At 44.0% G+C, this 26,375-nt stretch overlaps 6 protein-coding genes across 6 annotated transcripts; 2 read left to right on the top strand and 4 right to left on the bottom strand.

Moving 5' to 3' along the window:
* Window positions 1-7,872: 7,872 nt before the first annotated feature.
* Window positions 7,873-8,424, top strand: LOC112983642 (histone H4). The gene has a single exon (XM_026100898.2). It carries the CDS (start codon window positions 7,928-7,930, stop codon window positions 8,237-8,239), a length of 312 nt encoding a protein of 103 aa, XP_025956683.2. The 5' UTR covers window positions 7,873-7,927; the 3' UTR covers window positions 8,240-8,424.
* Window positions 8,367-8,955, bottom strand: LOC112983617 (histone H2B 7). The gene has a single exon (XM_026100866.2). The coding sequence runs from the start codon at window positions 8,883-8,885 to the stop codon at window positions 8,505-8,507; it is 381 nt and encodes a 126-aa protein (XP_025956651.2). The 5' UTR covers window positions 8,886-8,955; the 3' UTR covers window positions 8,367-8,504.
* Window positions 8,956-9,123: 168 nt separating this feature from the next.
* LOC135328274 (histone H4) lies at window positions 9,124-9,878 on the bottom strand. Its single transcript, XM_064511221.1, has one exon. The coding sequence runs from the start codon at window positions 9,761-9,763 to the stop codon at window positions 9,452-9,454; it is 312 nt and encodes a 103-aa protein (XP_064367291.1). The 5' UTR covers window positions 9,764-9,878; the 3' UTR covers window positions 9,124-9,451.
* A 4,666-nt stretch (window positions 9,879-14,544) lies between these two features.
* Window positions 14,545-15,572, bottom strand: LOC112983580 (histone H2A.J). Its single transcript, XM_026100794.2, has one exon. The coding sequence runs from the start codon at window positions 15,466-15,468 to the stop codon at window positions 15,079-15,081; it is 390 nt and encodes a 129-aa protein (XP_025956579.1). The 5' UTR covers window positions 15,469-15,572; the 3' UTR covers window positions 14,545-15,078.
* A 162-nt stretch (window positions 15,573-15,734) lies between these two features.
* Window positions 15,735-16,480, top strand: LOC112983609 (histone H2B 1/2/3/4/6). Its single transcript, XM_026100839.2, has one exon. It carries the CDS (start codon window positions 15,798-15,800, stop codon window positions 16,176-16,178), a length of 381 nt encoding a protein of 126 aa, XP_025956624.1. The 5' UTR covers window positions 15,735-15,797; the 3' UTR covers window positions 16,179-16,480.
* A 979-nt stretch (window positions 16,481-17,459) lies between these two features.
* LOC135328249 (histone H1.01-like) lies at window positions 17,460-18,406 on the bottom strand. The gene has a single exon (XM_064511057.1). It carries the CDS (start codon window positions 18,339-18,341, stop codon window positions 17,685-17,687), a length of 657 nt encoding a protein of 218 aa, XP_064367127.1. The 5' UTR covers window positions 18,342-18,406; the 3' UTR covers window positions 17,460-17,684.
* Between the last annotated feature and the right edge of the window lie 7,969 nt (window positions 18,407-26,375).

The raw sequence follows: 26,375 nt of genomic DNA on the forward strand, positions 1-26,375 counted from the left end.
GCTCTATCAACTGTATTTGAGAAGGGAGTAGGCCTGCAAGGCTTTTTGGAGGAAGCATGCTCATATGAACCCTGCTCAGTAATTCCCTGAACCTGAAGAAGTTCTTTGGAATATACAGTAAGGTAAAAGATGACTAGTAATCCATGAAAGCGTGTTCCAGAGAATAAAGTTAGCCATTAGGGAAAAACTTTGTGTGGGTTTAGAAAGTCTGTAACAATTGCAGACAGCTGTAGCAGTGAGAATGGGGGACTGCAGGTTGGAATAGACTGACTCTGGCTTATATAAGGGGTGCTGCTCTATCACCAAAAGGTGATTAAACCCTCGCTGGAACCCTTTCAGTTTGTAAACAGCATGGAATCATTTCAATATGAAACAGCAACAACAAAAATTCCAAATCACATATAGATAGGAAAAAAAGTACAGAGGCTGCTTTCATAAAGCACAAATAAAAGCTGACATCAAGAATATTTAATTCCTTGCTCAATTACATTGTTACTGACAATATAGAAACTGCTGTAGGAATTTCTAGACCTGCTTGCACATGGTATATGAATTCACAGAAAATCTGAATATCAGGCAAGCCTTAAAATACTATACCTTCCAGAAGGAGAGCATTAAAGGCAAGTGAAAAGTTAAACTGAATTTGCCAAGACAGTTTGTTTGACTCTACGGTTTTTCAGTATTAAGACACACAGATGTTCTGAAAGATTTCCTAATTCAAAGGGAGAGGAAAAGTAAAAGTTCCTCTGGCACCAGCTAGAGTTCAGGAGCATTTCTGTGCTTTTTTTGCAGAAGGGAGTTTGACCTGGTGAATCCCGACAGGTAAAAGCTGGCTGCATGCAAGAGCAGCACGCCCACTAGCCAAGGACTGCCTCACAAACTGCCAGCACTCTGCCCTACTTGACTGTCAGTAATCATGTAAGGTGCTTTTGCAGGTGACTTTTAACTGCTTGGTGAGATTGTTCCTTGCTATTTTTCCATCTTCTGTGCGTGATCTAGTGCTTGGTAAGATCTGCCTCAAATCACTCCTTGTAAGAATGGACTTCCTGACAGTCCAATAGATAAAATAGCATATGATCACTGAGATCCTGGTGAAATTCTTACACAATTTCGTAAGCTTCTGATGAAAGTGAGGATATATACAATGCACTGCAGGTTTAGTAACTCATAATGTTTGGTCAAGGCACCTTTTTCTCTAACAGAAGTCAAAATCAGCTCTACTTAAGACATTTAATACTTATCTGGAATACTTTTATCTGTATGAAAAAAGAGCGAGTTCTTAATCTGAATTAGCTATTGTAAGGTGTTACGGAAGTTTCCAAGCAACCAGTAGATGAAGATAAATCTTAAACTTCCTATCACAGTCTTTTCATTTGCAAATCCCTTTTCCTAACTGCCTCACAGAATTGCTCATCTGTTGTTTACAGTGGGCAGTAACCACATCAGTGAAGTCTGAGGCTGGTGCCTACAAACGGCCAATCTCAGCTTCCCTGCCAGCCTGGGCAGTATGGCCTTGCTGCTTTCTTTCCTGTTCTCTCCCACTTTAAAATCATGTTATCTCTTTTGGTAGGTTATGAGCATTGTATGGACTGTAGCTGTAGCTTTAAACTCCTCAGAAATGTAACTCTTATCACAGCAATATGAACACTTGCTCTGGTCTCATCTTATGGTAGTGGCTAGTTGCTATGAACCTGTAGTGAAATGCAAAGCTGTAGTCTCAGCAAAGCTATCACTCATGACTAATAGGAAGGCAACTTGCTCAAGGAACATGCTATATAAACCAATGCAATGTGATTTCATAGCAGCAGCTAGCAGCAGACAACTGTGAGCTCAGTTTGATACCTTGGCTTTGAGATAACAGGGTTTTTTTCACTGTAAAATTAATTTGCTCCATAGAGTGCAGAAACTGAATTACCTTAGAAGTCCTAAAGTTGAGCCCAACAAGCAGCTCCATGCCTTTTAAATATTTAGGGCAATGTATTACAATATTTACCACAAACTACTATGTATGCTGGCAAGCAGTACTCATTCAAATCCTCTCTTTGAATGATGGGAGTCAGGAGATAAAACATTTTTAGCTTCTCCAATCCCTGTTGTCCTGGGATATTTATTCCTCATAGGACCATATATTGGCAGAAATCCAGGTTCCAGTCTGTGCCAAAATTCTCCGCTCTCATTTTCGGAATATCAGACATGACAAAACTGAACCACGGTGTGTGGCATTGCTCCAAAGGATCCTTTCAATGAACACACAACCATTCTGTAGCTGTGAACCTCTGAAGCCTTAAACTCTGGCAGGAAAGAGTGGTGGCCTTCACTAATGCAGTGAGCACTCATCAAACAATAATTGAATTACTGGGATGGAAGAAAGCTCTCAGTTTGTCCACATATGTGACTAATCACATATTCTCAGAACTCTGCAAAATACGTAGAGATTTTTGACAGGTATCGGGAAGGGTGTGGAAGGCAATATGTGAGCACAAGCACCAGAAAGGAAGGCAGAAGAATGGCTATAAGCATAGCAGGTGTTGATTGTACCTAGATGTGCTTGAATCTTGACTACTTATTATATGCAGCTTCTCTGGATATTCAGCTCGGGAAAACAAAGTGCAGCATAAATGAAGGCCAGACTATAAGCTGAAGCAATTGAGGGAAGATGATGGGAAGATCAAGAGCAGTCCTGAAGCAATAAAACAATTGTCTAAGGAGACAAAAGCAAGGGAGTAAATGCTAATGGTCACAGAAGTGTGCCAAGGTGGAGAGACAAAAGATTGAAATTACTTTTAGCTTCTAACCCCTGCAAGAGGCACATTCACAGACCAGCACATCATAGTCAAAATAACGCCTCCCCTCCCCCCCGGAGACCTGATCAGGGCTCATAGCTATCATTCCTTGTCCTGCATGTTGCTGCAAGTAGTCCTAGCCAGCTCACTTGGACGTATCTTGTTTTTCGTGTGTGTGTGTGTTTTAGAGCACAATCACTTTGCTTTGAAACAAAATTGCCTTCCCCTCCTGATATGTTTTTGCATAGAGCTTTGCTATATCATTTGCTACAGTGTTGCAACACCAGTTGCTACAACTGCTTTCTACTGATGATTTCTGCGTGGTTATTCAGGAGCTGCCGCCTGCAACCCATCACATTGTGCAGAATGAAGGAACAGAATTTATGATTTTATAGATTCCAAATTAAGACATCTATATGTATCATTAATAGCTAATGCATTTTGAAAAGCTCCAGTTTCTGAAAGGCAGCTATCACTTTAATTAAATCCCTGATGGTGACAATTTGCAAGTGAACAGCTTTTGTAGTACCATTGCAAACCTTCAGAGCACATCAGGTGAGTTTTTTTTCCTCCTCCTCCTCCTCCTCCTCTCTCTTCTCTCTTCTTTTTTTTTTTCTCCTTAACATCCGGTTAGCTTAATCATGGAGAGAGCAATCTGGACCATCCAGAAACCAGGCAAATAGCTTCAGTTTCAGAACAGGCTCCCTTTCTTGTGGGCTGTTGTACCCCCAAGAACTGGGACAAGTTTCTAGCACAGAGCTGGGAAGGCTGTAAAGACAATGTGTCACCAGGCTTGACCCATTCCATGTTTACAAATCATTCCTATGCTGTGTTAAGTCTCCTGTTCCAAAAACACTGGTGCACCTGTGGAGATTAAATAGAGTCAAAATTTTCAGTATGTTGCTCAAATCTGTTGCATATCCTTTTTCACAGCTCTCTCTACCCTTTATCCTGTTCCATCACTATATATCTCTGAAAACTTCCCAACACTTCTTTACACTCCTTCCCCATATCATGAATATTCAAGGTACAGTTATGAGCTGTTAGTGCAATGGATCCACCTGCTCTCTGCACCCCTTTTTTTTCCATATTATCAAGCACGTAACACTGATCCATCAGGATGGACTACCAAAACCACATGAAATGCTGGACTATAATAACTTCAATCTGTGAGGCCACTAAGAAGGATATTCCGGAAGGATATTCCAATGATCATTCTCAGTAGGTGCTCAGATTTAAGCAAAACCTGAAAATCTAAGATATTCCCCACAGATGTTAGCATGATATGCACGTGTTGCGATGTACATGTAGATGCAGAATTTAATGCATGATATAAAATCATCCTGAAAATAAGGAAGGATGACTTTTGTAAGTCAGGCTTTCAGGAAGTGCCAAAAATCAAGTGCAAGTTTTTCAGTGTGTTTCAGAAACAATGCTAGCCTTTCAGTGAGCTGAACTCTAAACTTTACCCAAGTGAACTGCAAGAGAATATTCCTGGCCTTTCTGGCTCATAGGAGGATAGCAGAGGACTTGTGACAGTCCATGAGAACCAGGTCAGATCTACTCTGTACAGTGCACTGATAAAGGACATTTGTTTGAGAATTGCCATATACTTTGCTGAAGTCAACCAACTGAATATTAAAATCACTCTTGCACTGACATTAAAGGACTCCCAAAGAAAGAACCGTGCTGGCTACAGTTCAGGTTGGTTATATAATTGTCAGATGTTTTAAAAAATATTTTTCCAAAAAAAGGCAGCTGCTCATGGCTAAAATGGGACCTTGTTTCCTTTAGTCCTGCCAGAGCTGGCCTTCCCACCAGGTCTCCTGAGCAGAGTCACAAAACAGATTAATTTTTGTTTTTAAGAATCATTTTTGTGCACACGCGTGCATACACACACACACGCACTCTCTCTTATTTAAATGGATTTGTACTTTTCCAGTTCCAGGGAATGATCTTTTCAAAGGTCTGAGAGAGGTGACTACACAAATTCCCATGAAAATGAGTAGGAGGTCACCGTCTTGCTACTTTGATAATCTCAGTTTAGGATAATGTAGTACAAAAACTTCCCCAGATAAAACATGTCTCTCCATCTCTACAGCCAGTGCTGAAAGTGGTAACAGGGTGAGCAGCATTGTCAGGCCAGTTCTTGCTGCTTCACTCATCATCCAAGCAGTGATGTGCAAGCTGCGAGTTCACCCTGCTGCAGTGCAAGCACAGTCTGCACAGAAATTGAACGTGGTATAGCCAATACTGGATACTTGCTATGAGGACTGAACAGCAATTGTTTTATAAATACTTTTGTGTGTGTGTGTGTGTGTGTGTGTGTGTGTGTGTGTGTGTGTGTACATAGTATAGATAAAATTTTCAGCTTTCTATAACTTCTGGGAGGTTTAGACTTAGGCAAAATGGAAAGTTCTTACCCCTATGAAATTTATCAAATTGGATGGCTCTGGAATGATCGGAACTGAAAAACACGTTAGAGTTATTTCAGGATACACTGTATTTTAAACACTAGAACAATTCTGATTACAACACTTTGTATCCATAAGAGTTTTTTTTTTCTTTTTTCTTTTCTTTAACACATCAGAAATAACATTTATGGGTTACTCATTATAGGCTTCTTGGCTGAAAGTACAGGGTAAAACTCTGTAATTCACCACAATGTCCCAATACCTATGCAAAACTGCACTTCTTCGCAACACAGCACAGGCAGCACCCCCACTGAAGGCACAAGTCACTTGTGCTTCTGAGTGCCCTGAGGCTCCTCTGGGCTCTTGGCTGCTGCAGAGGGGGAGCCCCTGCATTCCCACATCCCCTTTCCTCCTGCACACACATTCCCATACTGGTTTCATACATCCATCATGCATATGGATGCCTCCATAAAACGTTCTGGTTATGCTTTTGGGTTGTTGTTGTTGTTGTTGTTGTTTTTGCTTTGTAAGTACCAGAGGCTTAACCAATGTTTTACCTCTGACTGGAGGCTGATGCCAAGGTGCTGATGTCTCTCTCACTTAATGGTAAAGGATTCATTAATTCAAATGTAGGAATGAAATAAAATCTGACTGCTGATGTTGCTAATAAGATGGCTAAAGAGCAAAGCCAGCAGGGCCTTACATCAAGAAAATAAAATCACATGGGCCATGATCCTTTCCTAGAGGCTGCAGTCACAGTTATCAGTCAGGCAGTAACCTGAATGATAAAACAGATTGCTTGGTACCTTTACCCCAAGGACACATCCCAATTTCAGAAAAAGAAGGTTAAGATTTTTTGAACAGGGCTGGTATTTAGTGAGAATAGAAATGGATAAAGAACCAAAAGACAACAACTGAGACTTAAAAAAATTCATGCCTTATGTCTATGTTTTTAGAAAAGTAGCATATATAGATACTTTTCCTTTCAAAGGGACAGCAATTACTTTTGGGAATGTGTCCCTAGTTCACCTTTTTTGGGGGCGGGGGGGAGAGGAGGAGAGGAATAGGAAAGAACTATATAAACATATTACCTTAAAAATGTGGGAACTATTCTGAATAAAATATAGAAAAGATGATGTTTTTGCCACTAAGAAGCACTTTTTGCTGCATTCCAAGTAGTTACACAAAAGGATGAAGCTGAAGGTCCTTTATAATTATATGAGTTCTCAAAATACAAAACCTAATTTGGGAAAGGTGAAAAATGAACCAAAAAAATAATGCAAAGTTCTTGTTGTAAAAGTTGATATCTATTTAGTTCAATGTCCCTGTGTTAAATGGAAACAAGCCTCTGATTTCCATTTGCCATACTCAGTAGAAATCTGCAAATGTCTGTTATGTTAAGAAAAGTAAAATGCCAAACACCTCCAAAGCACTTTTCTGCATGTGTGAAATTGTGTTTAATGTTAGTGTAAATTATCTGAATATTATTTTTGTTGAGAAGAAAAACTTACTAGGTTGAGTAGCTCCCTGCCTGAAGACAGGGAATTAGTATAATTAGAATAATAGCCTCTATTGCTAACCTGTAAAGGTATTAAGAGCACTCCTATTTTAATTGGTACATGTTCAGCAAAGAGGTAACCTGAAGATGAGTGTGAAAACATTTCAATATTCTTTGCTTTCCATTACATTTTAAGATATTGGGTACAAATGGGTCTTGCTTCCCCAGTAGGAAACATTCCCAGGATGTGACGTCTCTGTTTCCAGTGTTTTCTCACAGTATAATATCCTCTCTCGGAAAAAAAATTTTAGATGGTTAGCTTTCCTCTCAGTGGTCAAAAACATGCTTGATAGGTAAATGTAAGATAGATTATATGTACGTGTTTGTGAGTGTATGTGCGCGGGACAAAGCTGATCACGTTCTTGCTAACATGGAGCAACAATTACGGTGCATTTTTAACGAAAAAGAATTATTTTCCATCAGCTATGAGCATTTCCCTTCTGCCTTTTTTCTAGCAAAATTTAGGGCTCATAGACAGGAAAAAAGATGGAGTTCGGACGAGACAAAGACGACAGAGATTATTTAAATACACGCGAGAAAGGCCGCTATACGTGCCAACAATCATAATAAAAATAAAAACCAACGATGGGAAGGCCCGATGTATAAACCGGGGGCGGGGGGCCGTGGAGCGCCGGGGCGGGGATCGGCGGGGGCGGGCGACGCCGAGCGAGACACCGCATTGGCCGGATTTTGCCGCAGACCCCCGTCTCGGGCGGGGAGGGCCGGGCCGGGCCGGGCCGGGCCGGGGGGCGCAGCAGCCTGAACGAGGGGCCGGAAGCGCGGCCCCGGCACGGAGCGAGAGCTGGCTGATACCGGCAACAGCCCCGCGCGGGGGGCAGCGCCGAGACAGGAAAATCGCCAGAGACCCGCAGGCGGGCGGCGGCGGCACGCCGCAGGAGAGTCCGGCGCCACCGCCGAGCGGCAGAGGCGGAGGGGGAGCCGGCGCCCGCCGCGGCGGCCTCCTCGCGGGAAGCCCTCACCCAGGCACGCAGGGGCCGCCCCGGGGCGGCGAGCGGAGGGAAGGGGCGGAGACTGAGTCCGAGCGACCGCCTCCCGCCGCCCGACTGCCCTCCTGCCCGCCGCAGTCCCCAACCAGGTCGGCTCCCATCCGCCTTATACCGCCGCCCGCCGCTGCTCTCGCCACACTCGTCTCTGGCAGTGCAGGCGGCAGCATGTCTGGCAGAGGCAAGGGCGGGAAGGGGCTCGGCAAGGGGGGCGCCAAGCGGCACCGCAAAGTGTTGCGCGACAACATCCAGGGCATCACCAAGCCGGCCATCCGGCGCCTGGCTCGGCGCGGCGGCGTGAAGCGCATCTCGGGGCTCATCTACGAGGAGACGCGTGGCGTGCTGAAGGTGTTCCTGGAGAACGTGATCCGCGACGCCGTCACCTACACGGAGCATGCCAAGCGCAAGACAGTCACGGCCATGGACGTGGTGTACGCTCTGAAGCGCCAGGGACGCACCCTCTACGGCTTCGGCGGCTGAGAACTTTCGCTTTTCAAACCTAAATAGCTCAATACTAAGGCTCTTTTTAGAGCCACACACAAACCTCATAACGAGAGCTGTTTATTGCTCAAAAAAATCAAGTATTTTCTTGTTTGGTGTCGTAGTATGTTATTTAAGCATGCTTTTATTTAGTTTAGGAATAAACTAAAAAATCTCGAAATGTTTTTAATTGCAATCCCAGCTCTTTTACAGAAAAGGTGGGGGGCTCTTAAAAGAGCCGTTTGGGTTGCAGACTAAAACCTTTTTACTTGGAGCTGGTGTACTTGGTGACGGCCTTGGTGCCCTCGGAGACGGCGTGCTTGGCCAGCTCGCCGGGCAGCAGCAGCCGCACGGCGGTCTGGATCTCCCGCGACGTGATGGTGGAGCGCTTGTTGTAGTGCGCCAGGCGCGACGCCTCGCCGGCGATGCGCTCGAAGATGTCGTTGACGAAGGAATTCATGATGCTCATGGCCTTAGATGAGATCCCGGTGTCGGGGTGCACCTGCTTCAGCACCTTGTACACGTAGATCGAGTAGCTTTCTTTCCTCGTTCTCTTTCGCTTTTTATCACCCTTCTTCTGCGTCTTGGTGACGGCTTTCTTCGAGCCCTTCTTCGGTGCTGGTGCAGATTTCGCCGGCTCAGGCATCTTCAAAATTTTCTTTCGAAGACCTTTACAGAACCTCAACAACCTCGAAAATGGCCGCTGCCCCCCCTATTTATAAGGACGTTATGCAAATGAGAGGATTGTAAATGTCCTATTTCTATTGGAGTAAAAAACACAAACGTAATGGCAGGCACTTCCGTCCTACACCGTCACAGCTTCGGCGCTGCAACTACTCAATCTTGCTTTGTAGCTACGGTGAGGGCGACGCTGATTACATTAGTGAGGAGGTTTATGTAAATACAAAATAAAGACGTACCTGATTTTCATCATTCATGAAATTCTTTAAAACATTCGGGTTAATGGTACAGTATATGCTATGGAGTCGTATGTTAAAGTGTGCTTGTCTTTACAAAGTTTAAACCAAGACACTGTAACACTTGTGTAATTGGGAAACCGAATAGGAAAACTGCATGCGACACTTCGAAATTACTAAAATAAACCCATTCATAAACAGTAAATTAGTAACAAACAGCTCTTATTGTGAGGTTTGTGGGTGGCTCTGAAAAGAGCCTTGGTGTTGCAGCAGCGCGACCGTTCTCGAGAGTAGCTTAACCGCCGAAACCGTAGAGGGTGCGTCCCTGGCGCTTCAGAGCGTACACCACGTCCATGGCCGTGACTGTCTTGCGCTTGGCGTGCTCCGTGTAGGTGACGGCGTCGCGGATCACGTTCTCCAGGAACACCTTCAGCACGCCGCGCGTCTCCTCGTAGATGAGCCCCGAGATGCGCTTCACGCCGCCGCGCCGGGCCAGGCGCCGGATGGCCGGCTTGGTGATGCCCTGGATGTTGTCGCGCAGCACTTTGCGGTGCCGCTTGGCGCCCCCCTTGCCGAGCCCCTTCCCGCCCTTGCCTCTGCCAGACATACTGCCGCCTGCACTGCCGGAGACGAGTGTGGTGAGAGCAGCGGCGGGCGGCGGTATAAGGCGGATGGGAGCCGACCTGGTTGGGGACTGCGGCGGGCAGGAGGGCAGTCGGGCGGCGGGAGGCGGTCGCTCGGACTCAGTCTCCGCCCCTTCCCTCCGCTCGCCGCCCCGGGGCGGCCCCTGCGTGCCTGGGTGAGGGCTTCCCGCGAGGAGGCCGCCGCGGCGGGCGCCGGCTCCCCCTCCGCCTCTGCCGCTCGGCAGCGGCGCCGGACTCTCCTGCGGCGTGCCGCCGCCGCTGCCACGCGGTTTCCCGCGCTCGGGCCCCCTGCGCGCCGCCAAAGCCCTCCGCCCGCCTGCGGGTCTCTGGCGATTTTCCCATCTCGGCGCTGCCCCCCGCGCGGGGCTGTTGCCGGTATCAGCTCTCGCTCCGTGCCGGGGCCGAGAGCGCAGGGCCGCGCTTCCGGCCCCTCTTTCAGGCTGCGGCGCCCCCCGGCCCGGCCCTCCCCGCCCGAGCCGGGGGTCTGCGGCAAAATCCGGCCAATGCGGTGTCTCGCTCTGCGTCGCCCGCCCTCGCCGATCCCCGCCCCGTCCCGCCCCCCCCGTCGGGACCGTTCCCTCCCCCGCCTCAGTCTCGCCCTTTGTTCCGTGCAGCCGCGGACGACCCGCGCTTTCTTCGTCCGTGCGGACACTGCGCCCCCGCACCTTCCCCCGCCCCCGGGACGACGGCGTCCTCTGCCCCCAGCGCCATCGCGTCCGCGCGGAGCGACCCGCAGGTCGGAGCGAGCGGGCGCCGGGGGAGGCTCAGAGCAGCCCGGAGACCTGTCGCCGGCCGGGCCCGGTGCGGGACAGCGCTGCATCGCGGGCGCCGGTCTCGGCTTCGGCAGCCGCCTGCCGCTTCGTCCTTGTCACCGTATTACGGCCTCTGAGATAGAAACGCCCTCACTACTGTGTAAGTGACTCCAGCAGGCAGGAGGAAACATTACGGACTTCACCAGGAAAAAATGTTTGGATGTCACCCAAAAATGAATAGCACGCATGTAATTTTATTTCAAAAGAACAATCTAAAAACTTCGCTGTTTTTTTCACGTTTTTGCTAATGAACCCAGAATACATTCTTTTTACAGTATGCTGGATTGTACTTATAAAATGGATGAATAAGTAAATAAAAAGAGTTAGCAAATTGTTCTTGTAAATTCATCAAGATTTTTTCATCTATTTGACACTCAAAATAAAGGTATAACTATTAAACTTCATGTTTCTTATAATATTGATATTTTATGCAATTTAAACATACCCAACTTTTAAAATATTCGGTTCGACTTTTAAATCTGAATCTATCCTACCCATTCTCTAAAACCTGCATTTTGCAAATTTAATTTTCTTATTTTTATATACTTTGCTGTAATATTTTCCTCACTAAAAGTCTTCCACCATTTTTTATATTTTTTTCTTTCTTCTGCCTTTTATTTTCATATGTTTCATATATGAGATTTTTCAGTTCTTTTAACAAGTCGCTGGTTTACTTAAATGTAATTCCTAACAGAATTTCAGCTTACTTTTCTATAATAAAGGCTAGATTCTGTTTTGGAGTTTTGTTTTATACATACACACACAGAGACACATATATGTACAAATATATTGAAAATACACACATACATACATATATTACACTTATTTGTGTATTTACGTGACTTAATTCCTGAATTTAATCTACAAAAGTTGAGCCAAATGTCCATTACATTCCTTGGTAGCATATATTCCCCAAATTCAGGGGAAAATGTAACTGGTGTTTTCATGTATTATTCTACACTTGTCCAGAATGAGTATCTTTTGCATGACTGTAATTATAATTAGGCCTGTGAATTCCATTTTAGTTCAAACTGTTATTTTAAACAAATTTAAGTGAAAGTATTGCCACTTAGTGGAGAAATACCTATGACTTGGGCTGGCAAGAGTACATTTAGTTTAGATTACGTTCACTCTGTGACTGAACTCAATGAACTAATTCTGTCCCCCCCTCCCCCCCCCCCCCCCCGACTGCAATGTATGGTACAAGGAGACCTTCCAGTCTGCTATCTAACATTATCATTTGGCTCCACTCTTAGAAACATGCTTTCTTCTCCAAACCTGGATTTCAGTGTCCAGACAAGCCTCCTGAAGCAGTGGAGTGTTAGACGACTTTAAGCAACCTTCTGCATTGTCAAGAATCTTAAAGCAATTACAGGAAACATTTTAATCCATGAGAATCATTAATTATTGATAGCTCTAAATGCAAGAAGAGTATTCTCGTGTAACCTTTCCTCTAGTAACATAACCACTGGAAGACTCTGAAAATCATTTCTGAAGGCAGTTCGGCAGAACTTCTAAGTGATGCAGGGGCTGAGACCAGTAGCTCGCAGATTAACTATTGCAAACTCCCTTCCCCAAAGTGTGGAGCACCTTTGAAATACTTGGACATCATACTTCCTGGATTGCTGTCTTGCATGCACGCTGCCACAAGTGGCCAGGGAAACAGGTCCCAACAGTTTTTCTTACTGACATTGTCAGTTCTCTCATGCAGCAGGTTTTTTAGGCACAAACACTTTAAGCAGAAAGAAAACTTTGCTGCTCGATATAATTTCTAATGAAGTTGCTTTTACTACAGCCTGGGGACAGTAAGTACTGGATCCAAGTTCAGGACCCCCCCCCCCCCCCCCGATTACAGGAATTACATTTTTGGTGAGTTTGGACACATTGTACTACTAGGAATAAAATGAGAAAGGAAACCTTTGCAAATCTCTGTGTTCTCCCTCTTTTCTTTCTTTTTTTTTTTTTTCCTTCTTTTCTTAAATCTGTAGCTTTCTCAGTGTGCTTCAGTCAGGACTATGGCCCACTTTTATTTCCATTTTACTTGCATTTTAAAGCAACATCTTCAGCACAACTACACATGACAATATATCACTATTAAGAAAATATCAGCACATCTGCCTATTAATATCACATACTTCTGCAAAGTTGTGCTAATTTTATTGAAAGCTTACAGGACAATTTAAATCTAAATCTGTATCTCCTATGACAAGGATAATATTAAAAATTTGCAAATTAGAAGGCATGTAAGGTTATTTTATATAATGCATTATTCCTAATATTGCAGGTAAAGTAAAGGTCGAAAAGGGATGCAAACATTTTTAATCTTATATTTTATCTATGTTGTTCTAAGACTTTTGATATATAGATTGACATTACTGAGTTGTCCCTAAACATGGATTTTTATTTTTTTATATATATTGCACATTCTTGAAAAAGGGAAAGGATATTGGAATCAAGTGATACAGCCAACTAAGGCACTATATGATATGGATCTCCTCTTTACTATTATCTGTTTTTTTACAAAAGAAAGAAACATTCATCTATTGAAAGTCACCTTTACTACATTCCTTCACCTTGTATACCTAGCCTGAAAGACACCAGTCTTCATAACTGAAAATTTGCCAGCTTTATCACCACTCAGCCTATCCTGCCTTACAATTGTCTGATACAGAACTTATTTACATTAAGTTTAGAGGCAACATCACTGTCATGTCACCACAGGGTGATAAAATCACTAATAGCTATGAATGAATACAAGGAATACTAATAAATAGCAAAATTACCAGAGAGTGTGAAACTCAAGTTACTGAAGCAAGCAGAGATAAGAGTGAATAAAATAAGAAGTTCTTGGAAAGAGATCATGGAGAAAATCATGAATTACAAGCTGGACGGAAGAATTCTGAGTGATGTGCTGGATGTACTCTGCACTCAAAGAAACACAGGGACTTTTCTGGCAGTGCTGACTATCTCTGCTTGCAATATATATGAGCTTGTTGAAGTCGAAATCCTACTCCTGGATACAGAGGCTCTGTACTTCCTCAGGATTCCAGTGCTTTGATCCAGAGACCGGCTTCCTCACATGCACATACGTGGGGAGATCTGTTCTCAATACTTGAGGTAAAACTGATGTACATGTTAAAATACAACTTTTGTGTTGTCACAGTTCAACAGGAAATACAAGTGCCAGGAGATAAGAAGTTGCTGCTGCGGATGAGGAACAAAGAAGCAGCACTGTGGCAGCAGCACTGTGCTAAGCGTATCCACTTCCAAGGAAAACCATTGGACATAGGTGCTGTCAGCATATCAGGCTATGTCTCTTCTCACTTGATCCCTCATGTCCTCCTTCAGGTGTGAGGGAGACTTACCTAAAAAGCCTCTCTGCTGCAGCCAGGGGGAAGGTCCAGGCCCAAAGCACACCTCATTTTCCCCAGGGCACAGGCAGAGTAGAAGTATTGCACACATAGGGGCTGCAGGCCCCATTGTGGTGTGCTGCAGCCCCTGCCATTAGACAAAGCTCCTGAGAACAACCTAACAGAAGGCATCAGCTGGACAGTCTTTGTCACAATCCACAGTAGTGACTCTAAAGGGCTTTAACACTGTGCATTTGGGTGATGCTTGTGCCAACAGAGGAGATTAATTCAAATAATATTGCACACTATTAACTGATCTAAACATATAAGAATAGTTGGGCAGGATCATTCAGCTCAAAAGACTGGCATATTTGAAAACCCTACTTAAAGTAAGAATGTATCAGTGCTACTAGTTTATCTGGAATTGGAAGGTACTGGTGCTTTACAGTGCCAGTCTGACTAGTTGAAGATCTAGATAAATATAACCTATTTCCCCTTAAAAATTCATAGTTCCAATTCTAAATAAACACAAAACACAGTCACAGGAGGGTTTTATATCTTTTAAAGAAAAACACACAGGCCTACAAAGACAGATTTCTTTATTTTTAAATGTAGTAACGTGGTGTGATTGGGCATTCTCCTTATATTTCCTTCCATACCATATACAGCTTTTCAGATTTAATTTTTAGTTAACCCTCTGTGTTTAACATGATAATTCCTGAAATACCCTTTAAAGTAAAATCATGAAAACAGATGAAACGAGAACAAGGAGTAGCTCAGCAATCCTCTTACACAAGAGGCACAAAAGAACCATTAAATTATTGTAGAAGCATTTACAACGTTCTTTCTGTAAAAAAAGAAAAATGAGGTGGAAATACCTGACTGTTCTCATAGTGAAACATTCTTTTTGTTCTCACAAGAAAACATTGTTACCAAACACTGACTTACCTCCTTCTCAAAAGTAAACACAACATGCACAAAAACTTACTATCACTATCAAACCACTTTCGCCAAGAAAGCAACTCAACTCTTTTTCGATCGTGTGGGTGGCTCTGAAAAGAGCCTTTGGGTTATATGTTATGCTTCGAAAAATCTGAGCAGTCTAACAAGCCAAGTTTACTTGCTTTTCGCCTTGTGACTCTCGGTCTTCTTAGGCAGCAGCACCGCCTGGATGTTGGGCAGCACGCCGCCCTGCGCGATGGTCACCTTGCCCAGCAGCTTGTTGAGCTCCTCGTCGTTGCGGATGGCCAGCTGCAGGTGGCGCGGGATGATGCGCGTCTTCTTGTTGTCGCGCGCCGCGTTGCCCGCCAGCTCCAGGATCTCGGCCGTCAGGTACTCCAGCACGGCCGCCATATAGACAGGCGCTCCAGCTCCTACTCGCTCGGCGTAGTTTCCTTTCCGAAGCAGCCGGTGCACGCGGCCCACGGGGAACTGCAGCCCGGCCCGCGACGAGCGAGACTTAGCCTTAGCTCTCACTTTGCCTCCCTGTTTCCCGCGGCCCGACATCCCAGCTCTGCTGCGAAAACGCGACCACCGCTGCAAGAAACCAACTGAGAGAATTGTAATGACGCAAAGAACCTTCCTCTTTTATCCCTTCCCTAGGCGGGATTGGCTCTTAACGATTGGCTAAAAGCGATCATTGTTAGCTAAGCCAATGAGAAGGCGGATCTTATTTGGACCAATCGTAGGCAATGGCACGCCTCCCCGCAATAATGTCCAACCACAGTGTACAGTCTGGAGCCCGGGTATCTGCATAACGGCCCTATAAATAAAGGACAGCGCGGCCATTTTAGGCGCTGTTCTCGTTGATCGGTGTTAGAAAAAGCGGTGTTAAAATGCCTGAGCCTGCCAAGTCAGCGCCCGCGCCCAAGAAGGGCTCCAAGAAGGCGGTGACCAAGACGCAGAAGAAGGGCGACAAGAAGCGCAAGAAGAGCCGCAAGGAGAGCTACTCGATCTACGTGTACAAGGTGCTGAAGCAGGTGCACCCCGACACGGGCATCTCGTCCAAGGCCATGGGCATCATGAACTCCTTCGTCAACGACATCTTCGAGCGCATCGCCGGCGAGGCGTCGCGCCTGGCGCACTACAACAAGCGCTCCACCATCACGTCGCGGGAGATCCAGACCGCCGTGCGGCTGCTGCTGCCCGGCGAGCTGGCCAAGCACGCCGTCTCCGAGGGCACCAAAGCTGTCACCAAGTACACCAGCTCCAAGTAGAGCGTCCCGGACCGCCAGTTCTAACCCAAAGGCTCTTTTAAGAGCCACCCACATACTCCTTAAAAGAGCTTTGACACGTGTCGCGTATATACGGGTCATTTCAAAGCGTGAACACACTTACCGATAACATTGTTATTTTTAAACGTGCTGTTTGTGATCACAGTCCTTCAGAATTTGTGCTGATTAGAGTCTCAAAAAGCTGAAATAACGCAACCTCAAATGTGTCTATGAAATAATTTTCTGGCTTTTGACTGTCGAATACTCCTTGATGTCTTACAATAAACATGAATGCTACTTTTAAACTTCATTCGGAATAGCCGAGTGAACTAAGCAGTAATTACTGCTAAATCAATCAGTGGGAAGAAATTCCCCTAGCTCTCAAAAGCACTTCTTCACTCCCCCCACCCCGAAAAAAAAAAAAAGAAAAAAAGGGAGAGGAATGTAAAGGACTGTGGACTGTGATAATGCTTTGCTTGGTGATCTCGGGATGCTCCAGGCTTGAAAGTCTTTTTCCTTCCGTACGAGAGGATAGGAGTCAGCCTGATAGATTGCGTGACCCGGCGCAGAACGCTAGAAGTAGCGACAACACCGCTAACGCGGGGCAGACGCTCTGGGAGGACGAACCGGCTCGGGGACGTGGTCCCGAGAGCGCCGCAGCCGGCTCTGGCAGCACCCCGTGTCCCGGCGGGTAGCGCGGGATTTTCGAAATTTCTCAATCACCCAATAAGCAGCTCCGGTCTCCCCCATCAGCCAATCAGACCCGGCCGAAAGCCCGGCCCCGGTGGCCCCGAGCGCCCCGCGCAGCTCCGCCGCCGGCTGCGGGCGGACGCCGAGAGCGCGGGCGCACAGCATCCCGCCCCGGCGCGTCCTGAACGCGGACCGAAAGACCTCCTGCCGCTGGCACTTCCGTATAAGCAAGACGGCAAGGTGAGGAAGAGCACTACTGATAGCTCCACCCGCCTGCCGCCCCGCTCCTCTAACAGCGAATCTGTGAAGTCACGCAGAAATTAGGAACTGCCCAGCGGTCCCATGACAACGCTGCCGAGCGGAAAGGTCATCGCCAAGGACGCGACGGAGCCGTGCTGGGAGTTTGCAGCTACGGGGACTGAAAGGTGTGGCAATCGCACACAGGATCTTAGGAACCGCACTAGTTAAAGCACCACAACAAACCTGTGCGCCCCAGCGCTTCACAGCCCGCCCCTTCCCCCCCCCCGCCCCCCCCCGCCCCGACAGTCCCTTTAACAAATGCACCCTCTTGCGGTGCTCAGAAAGAGAAAGCAATTTCCCAGGCAATGTAAACTTTATTTTTCCAAGTCTGAATGTAACGACGGCCGGAAGTTCAGCGTCCCGTCCACTGCACAGACCAGTGTCCCACACGGGTAGTGGTGTGTGGTCAGCTCCGCTACTGGCGCGGAGTTCGGTGACCGAGCGCATCAGCCCTTTTTCGGACAATCGTGGGTGGCTCTTAAAAGAGCCGTTTGGTTTAAGTACTTCCACTTCAACACTTTACTTTTTGGGCGCCGCCTTCTTCGCCTTGGCCGCTTTGGGTTTCGTCGCCTTGGGCTTGGCAGGCTTGGGCGCAATCTTTTTCGCCTTAGCTGGGCTCTTCGCCGCTTTTTTGGGCTTCGCAGCCTTGGCAGCCTTCTTGGGGCTCTTGGCCGCTTTCTTGGCCGCGGCGGCCGCCGGCTTCTTTGCCTTCTTGGGGCTCTTCTTCACCGCCGCCGCCTTCTTGGGCTTCTTGGCGGCGCTCGCGGGCTTCTTGGCCGCCGGCTTCTTGGGCTTGGCCGCCGCTGCCCGCTTCTTCGGCGCTTTTTCCTTCGTTTCTCCGGGCTTCTTGTTCAGCCGAAAAGAGCCGGAGGCGCCGGTGCCCTTGGTCTGCACCAGGGTGCCCTTGTTGACGAGGCTCTTGAGCCCCAGCTTGATGCGGCTGTTGTTCTTCTCCACGTCGTAGCCGCCGGCCGCCAGCGCCTTCTTGAGCGCGGCCAGGGAGAGCCCCTTGCGCTCCTTGGAGGCGGACACGGCCTTGGTGATCAGCTCGGTGACGCTGGGGCCCGAGGGCTTGCGGGCTTTGGAGCCGCCCGCCGCCTTCTTCGGCTTCTTGGCGGCGGCTTTGGCCCCGGGAGCCGCGACAGCGGGCGCGGCGACGGGAGCGGTCTCCGACATCGCGGCAGAGACTTCTTCCTAATCAAAAGAAAGTAATTGGGCTACAGTAACCCCGATGCCTGAATTTATAGCGAAGCGCTGATCTGTGATTGGTGCTTTGCAGAGCCCGCCTAACTGTTAGCCAGGAAGAGCTTTTCGTCCTCTCAGTTTGTGTTTCTTCGGAGTTATAAATTCCTACTTTTTGTAAAATATTTGCCACGAAATCACCCCAGTTTCTTAGGGCAGTGAAGACAGGACCGTGGAGTTTCATCTGGGGGAGTTTCCCCGTGCAGGGATCTAAGATGAGTGAAAAAAGATGTGTTTAACCACGCGTCCTGAAGCTAGAGAGAGCCCGGGAACGGCTAACTTTTGTTTTTCCTTCTAAATTAAAATCCAGCCCTTGGTTAAAAAATGTCCCCCGTAACGAAATGTCATTCTTTAAGGGGTTTTCTCTAGATAAGAATAGAAACTTAGGAGGCAGCTTCATTATTTTTGCCGTAAATTGATTTCAAAGAGAAGTAAGTAACACAATTTCATGGCTGAGCTTTGAATATGGATAAAGAATCGGCTCCCTTAACCATATCTTTAACTATTAAGGATACAGTATTTCCACTGAATTTCATGTTTTGGGAAAGTAAGAGACCTTCAGAGGAATATATATACTGTTGAAATGTATCTGGGAGTTGTCACGACTCTGCATTTTTGGTGCTGTTCTGTAAGTGAAAAGCAATATTTTGATTTTTTTTGGAATAGTTTATGTTTATAAGAAGTAGCTGTCAATGCCTAGATAATACATATCAATGCCAGATAAACTGCTATTTTAATGCTTGATCGGTTAAAATAGTGCATATATATATATATATTTAGGACTGGTAGCAAGTCAGAAGCAGATTTGCAGAGAAAAAAAAGTCACACAGATATAGATACACAACTGTATATCATATACTTTTTAAACATTAATGGAGTCAGCTGGTATCTTACTTCTACCCAGATAAATTCAGTAATAAAGAAATCTGTCTTTTCTGAATAGAAATGCTCCAGACTAAATGTTATTTACCTATATTTAGACACAGTCTATTTTATATATACGCTTCATAAAACATGCCATTCTCTTCTTTAAAGGAAAGAAAAGCACCCCTCAGTTTAGGTGTACATCCAAAACCTCAGAATATTGAAATCATTTTTAGACAACATTCATATTTCAGAATCATCTTTAATTACCATAATCCTACTTAATTATGAAGTCTCATAAAGTGACAACAGAAAATGAATTCTTTTTTTTAAGAACAGTTACAAATTGTTTATGATGATTTTGGATTTAATCAGAACACAAAGGCCTCCACTAGCTTCTAGAAAGCAGCCAGAAATTTGTTCCTTGATTGAAAAAGCAAATTAAGCCCAAATTTTGTATTCTGCCACTGTCCCTGTACTTTGTGAACACTTGTAATGCAAAAACTCCATGGGCTGTTTCAGCAGAAAAGTGTCTCATCTCGCATATATGAATTTGAGATACTAGACGTGAAGTAACATTTTACAAAAGGCCCTTGCATTGAGCTTAATTTATTAAATATTGAAGACACAATGAAGTTATTTTTAATAATAAACAGTCTTGATTGAAATAAGATATATTAAAACAACAAGGATAAAACCAATCAGCTCTCACCTTCTGAGATTCATATGTAGTTATGTTTTTATTCTATCGTGTTTTCATGCATGCAAGCTAATAAATAAATTGAAGGGGAGAGAGGAAGGGAAAACCAGAGAAAGGGAAAATTTAGACTCTTTAGTACATCACAGTGAAAGTCAGACTGAAAAGCATGCTGAAGGTCCATGGAATCTTCTGTGCTTCTTGTGTGAACTTGATGTAGTTCCCACATTTAAAAAAAAGAAAAAGAAAAGAAAAAAAGCAAATCCAAAGTAGCAAACGAGTTTGAGTGCTGAATTTGAAAACCCAAATGAAAGGTAAGACTATATATCTGAGCAGTTAAAAAAAATGGTGCTGGTAGCAAGATGAGGGTATTATGCTTATATTCCAGATTTACTGTACTGAAATGGTTATAAAGCAGAACCAGACCATATATGATATAAGAGACAGATCTGGGAAGAGTTGTCACGTATCCGGGTCTGTTTAATGTAACATACATTCTTCCAGGAATAAGGACTGAAGGACACTTTACATGCCTTAATCCATAGCTTTGACAACTCAGTGTTAGATCTTTGCAAATTTGGTTTATTACAACTGGTCAGGAAACTGGAAGCAGCTGGGGGGGGATGGTAACTTATGATGCAAGACTACTGCTGCAAACCCAGCGACAGGCCCTCTTCTCGAGCAACAGCTTCATCTGCCATGTCTACACTTTTGAACAAAATTCTCTTCAAGCCTTCTCTTTATAAATCTGTTCTCAGCGCACCAAGAGAAGAGATTTACTTCCTTTCCCCCATAATTAGGCTGTAGTTTGGAGGATGACACAGGATACAGAAAGAGGTGGTAGATCATGTCCTACCTGGGAGGAGCTGAAGGAGTTGCTGTCACTTGAACTACACAGCACATAGGAAGTGCTATCCCTACTCTGTGACAATTTTTGAAGGAGAAAGATCGTCTCAATGTTTTGAAAGGAAAGCAGTGATCTCAAGGACCTCAGGTATCTTTCCAGAAGATGTTTGAAGAGCAGAAGTTAGGACTTTTAGTTCTATCCTTCATCTTCGTGTCTTTAAATAGTTCTCTGCTCCACATGCTGGCTATTTTTGGTTGCCCTTATGAAGCACACTTAAAGATTTGGCAGTTCGCTTCCAACATTAAGAATCAGGATATTTTATCATCCCTATTTTCTAACTATTAAACCTGCCCTAATCTGCCCAGAGCCAATTATTACTGTCCGACTTCTATGTGATGAGAATTTCCCTAGTCTTACCACTGTTTCAGATACAAGAAAGATTAGCAACAGACAATTATTATTATTATTATTATTATTATTATTATTATTATTAATGAGAGGGCCTTTAGAAATATCAGATGAGATGAGAAAGTATGGCTATGTTATGGGTATATTCCTCCCTCAGACCCAGAATTGACATGCTCTCATTAATCAGATAAAACAAAGCTTGTCAGCACCTCTTAACAGTTTTCAAGTTTAAATTTCTGGAAATAGCTGCTAAATGTAACACTGGACCAAAATACTAATGCTCATTTTTCAGAGAGATCAATCACAATGTACTTTACAAACAACAATGATATTGCCCTGGTTGTTTTACCAGTAAGAGAAAAAGACAAGGCAAAGAAATCATCCCACAACTTAACTTAGCAAGTCAAGAACAGAATAAATAATAGCAAACATGTTTGCAGCCTGATAGAGAAACATTCTAATCACCCAACAGTGTTGCCTGAAACACATTTTTTAAGAGTAAGCTGATAGTCAGTTTGGTTTGCAGTCTCCCTGTGAAGAGACAGGTATTTAAATGTGACTCATTCTATGCTAATTTTCAATCAAACAGCAAAGATTGAAAATTCTCCTGGTTTTGCCTTCTAAGTGTCCTGTCCCACTGCAAACTCCATTTACTTATCTCTTTCTTAGCACCTCAAATCATTCTCTTATGTCTCCTCAAAGTGTATGGCCTTACTTCCCCAAAATGCTCCATGTGGAATCACACAAGATGTCCTGAATCACTTCTTTGCCCGGCAATATGGGTGCTAATGAAGGTTATACATAGTCCTACAAGATGCCAGTGCAGACTCAGTTCCTATGCAAGGGTCTTCAAAATAAAATTCTTGACCTGTAACATAAGAAGTAATTTTAAAAAATGTATAATAAAGAAAAATATTTGTTTTTCTTCTTATCAGGACAGAGGCTTCACATTGAGGAGAAACAGCTAGAAGCCAGTGAGACAGACTGCAGGATGAGAACAATCCAAAAAAGCTGATTAACCAAATTGAATTGAAAACCTACACTCATTTAATGACATTTACTGTTGCTAGCATGGTGAAGGCTCAGAGAAATTATGGATTCTACACTGAAGCAGCCTTTCTTTATGACAAAGGATGATTTTACTGACATTCAGGTGACCACTCTTAGTAATAATAGTAAAAATAATATCAATGGGAGAAAAAAAAAGCACAATGGGATCCAAAGACATTGGCAGTCTGGCATGCTGCAACTGTATTGACAAAGTTGATTTAGCAACTGCAAAGAATTATATTCTATTATATATATTCTAAGGAATACATTATATTCTAAGGAAGAGACAAGATGTCATGGGGTTATAAATGACAAAGAGATCGGTAACCTTTTAGACTATATGCTTCAACTGATATGACAGAAATGTACCAGCAAGTTTCATGGTTCAGCGTGAGGGCATCGCGGCCTGCCTTTGTTTAGAAGAGATATCTTGCCATCCAGCCTAGTGCCTAAAGAGACATGAAAGTTTAGAAGCTTGAGAAAAAGCAGTTTCAGTTTGCTCAAAGCCAAGAAATACAGTTTTGAAGATATGCAAGAAAAATGTTGGAATGCTCTAATGGTGCAACCCAAACACCAAGGCAGTTACACCATGTGGTCCATCTGTGGAAAAGCAGATATAAGAATGTACTTTTGCAGGTATGAAGTGGGTGGGTAGCCACTGATGCCTTTCTTCAACACATGTACACTGCCACAGCATTGTATTTCAATCCTGAGCTTAGGAACAATTCTGGTAACTGCTACGTTCAAAACAGGACAAAAAAGGCTTCTCATTCTTGCCAATCTTGCCAGTCAAAGTTGAGAGCTGAAATTTTTCATATTTTCCCAGGTTCAGCCAACCAGGATTGCTGCCAGTGACATCAAGAACACAGTGATGAGAAGAGCAGTGATTTTTTTAAATTTCAGTGATTAAGAATCACAGAATCTCTGTGAACTGAAGGCCCATCTGGAGATCATCGAGTCTAACCCTCTGCTCAAAGCAGGACTGGCTATAGCAGGTTTCTCAGGCCTGTGACCAGTTGGGCTTTGAATGTCTCCAAGGATGGAGAGGCAACAAACTCTGTGGGCAATCTGTTCTGGTGTTTGACCAACCTTACAGTAAAAAAGTTTTTTCTTATATTTAAGTTTAATTTCACGTTTCAGTTTGTGCCCATTGCTTCTTGTCCTGTCACTGGGCCCTATAGGGAAAGATCTAGCTCTATCTTCTTTACCCCCCCTCACCCCCTCCATTAATCATTTATTATACACATTGATAAGACCCCCCCAAGTCTCCTCTGCTCCAAGCTAAACAGTCCCAGCTTTCTCTGCCTCTCCTTGTATGTCAGATGCTCCAGTCCCTTACCCATCTTCATGGCTCTCTGGTGGACTCCTTCCAGTATGTCCATGTCTCTCTTGTACTGGGGAGCCCATGACTGGACGCAGCACTCCAGATGTGGTCTCACCAGGATTGAGCAGAGGGGATCTCAATATTATTTTGCAACCAGCACTTTGCCACATTAATCTGTGAAACTCGTGCACAGACTAACACTGAATGGTACTCCTGCCACTTCTTCTTCTTCTTTTTTTTTTTTTTTTTACTTAATGGTTAAATAAGGGCAGTTTCAAAAAAGACTGTTACCTCTCACACAGTCCTTAGTTTCAAGGCTTGTTAAGACCAGTTTGAGCTACTCTGAACTGGCCTGATGATCATGTCAATAATGGCTGTAGGACTTGGTAAGGCTTTTAGGAGCATTAGCAAAAGTGCTACTCGGAAAAAAAAAAAAGTTTGTACTGGAAATGATCAAAAGATTGGTACATGGAAGCAAATAACTGAGAACAAAAAGGTGACCAGGGTGTCTAATCAAGGTCTGATGCATTCTTGCCTATGATTAGGTTAAAGAAAAAACAGCCACACCCCAGTCTATGGAGAGGTGACTCCCTTGTGTACAACAATCTTTTGTTAACCAGGAGGGCAATATCATTTGCTAACCATCAAGAATGCAGGGCTGTATCATTTCAGGACAGAGCCTCAAATTTTCCATGTCTGTCTGGAACATGACAGCCCAAAGCATCGAATTATCCCTTCTGGCCTCTGAACCCATTTGGAAAATGGACTTTTGTACAAGTGTTTTTATGTTTCTCCATCCACCCCTAGGACTGAACTATTGCTGCTGCTGCTACTACTGCTGCTGCTACTACACCATGTAGGAATCCTAATTACGAGTAGGATTTTGTTCTGCTGGGTTATGTAGAATATAAACTTTTTTTTGTTTTCAGTTGAAGAAAAAGAGGCAGATGGTAAATACAGAAAGACAAAGAAATACCAGGTACCAACAAGCAAGAGGGGAAATTTAATCTTATCTTTAACTCTTGCTAAATATCTGGAAAAAATTGTAATATGGTATATGAACCTATGTCTGACTGCTGTCTGTTTTCCCAGATGTATTAACGAACAGTCAAATGCTTTGTCTTTTTTATGAATCAGACTGCAAATACTAATTCAGTCAGAGATTGAAATTGAAGCTAGGCCATCCATATAGGAACTGCAAGTCCTATCCCTTCCGTGGCACTCAGGATGCACATGTCCTTAGATGCTATTTCCTAAGCAACCAAAGGGAGTTCCAGCCCTTCACATGGAGTGACAGGAAGCAGGATGCTGAAAACTCATGTGAAAAAAGATAATACTCAGTAGACCCAGCTCTGCATCCAACGTATGTAGCCACTGTTACTCCTAAGATATCTAAAGATCATGAGTTGAGTGAGAGCTAAACACAAGATAAGATGTTCGGTGGTACAGATTTATGCATTGCTTTCGTTTATGGACTCAGTGCATGCTGAAAGAAGAATGCTTTATTGATATCGAACTGTTCTAATTACCAACCCAGTTGAATTAAAATCAGGTATGAACAAAAACATGTATTTACAGTACTCAAAACAAACAAATTTTTTAAGACATAGGTGAAGAAATTTAAATCATGCTTAACTGGCTTATTCCAACATTAAAACTAGAAAGATTCTCATTAATGGATAGTATGTTTTACTGTAGCTGGATGATGTGCTGCAGATTTTCCCTCCATTTCATTTCATTTTAGAAATTCTCACAAGTATAGAAAAATATTAGAAATGAAACTACTAATCCAGGCAACTTGGTCTAGCACAACACACACACATACAGGGTATAAAGTTATATTTGAATGTCTGTGTTTGTCAACTATCAGATTATACTGGTGTGTCACACAGAGTTCTGCACGGGTCAGTCGCAGGTCTGGCATAATTTTATTAGTGATCTGAATTACATAACACAGGCTGCATCTATAAGTGTTATGGGTGACAACAAGCTAAGAAATACCAAAATGATGTAGGACAAGTTATGAATTGAAAAATACATTATAAATTCCTTATAAATTGGAGATATTGTCTTTCAAAAAGTGGAAGGTACTTCACTAAAAAAGAACTATATGAGTTTTAGAAATACAGGACAGTAATAGTTGACTATGTGGCACTTCAGTAGATCTGGATCTTCCAGTTATAGTTCTAGGTTGACAATGAATCAATATTATGTTACTGGATATGAAGGAGGGGACACTGGTAACAGTCCAACCTGCAATACAGATGGAGATCTTATGCTCTAATCAGGACTGTTATAGTCTCACTTGGAGTTTTATGCCTAGTTTTTAGTACTGAACTTCAAGTAGTAAGATCTATAAAATAATAATACACAAAGGAGAGCAACAGTATTTGTGGAATCAATAATAAATAATGGAAAAGCACACACAGTTGGAGTTGTCTGACTTAAAGAGAAGGTTGAAAAAAATAGGTCGTTTCTCAAATATTTAAGAAACAAAGGGGAAGGGAGTAATTTCTCCTCAGTATCCATAGTGGTAAAGATAAGAAGTAATGCCCTTCACTACAGCAAGTTAGACATTAGGAAAAGTTTTATAATATACAGTAGAGTGATATGTCACTTGGGAAGATTTTGGGGTGTCCAAGGCTCAGTCAGATTGAGCAACTCTCAGGAATAAAACAGATACAGCTGACTCTTTCTTGATGATGGATGAGGGATCAACAAAAAATATCTCATGTCTAGGTGCTGGTAGTTATCACAGAACTACAGATCAGAGAGACT

This window comes from Dromaius novaehollandiae, chromosome 1, assembly GCF_036370855.1.
Source record: "Dromaius novaehollandiae isolate bDroNov1 chromosome 1, bDroNov1.hap1, whole genome shotgun sequence".
Taxonomy (NCBI): Eukaryota; Metazoa; Chordata; class Aves; order Casuariiformes; family Dromaiidae; genus Dromaius; species Dromaius novaehollandiae.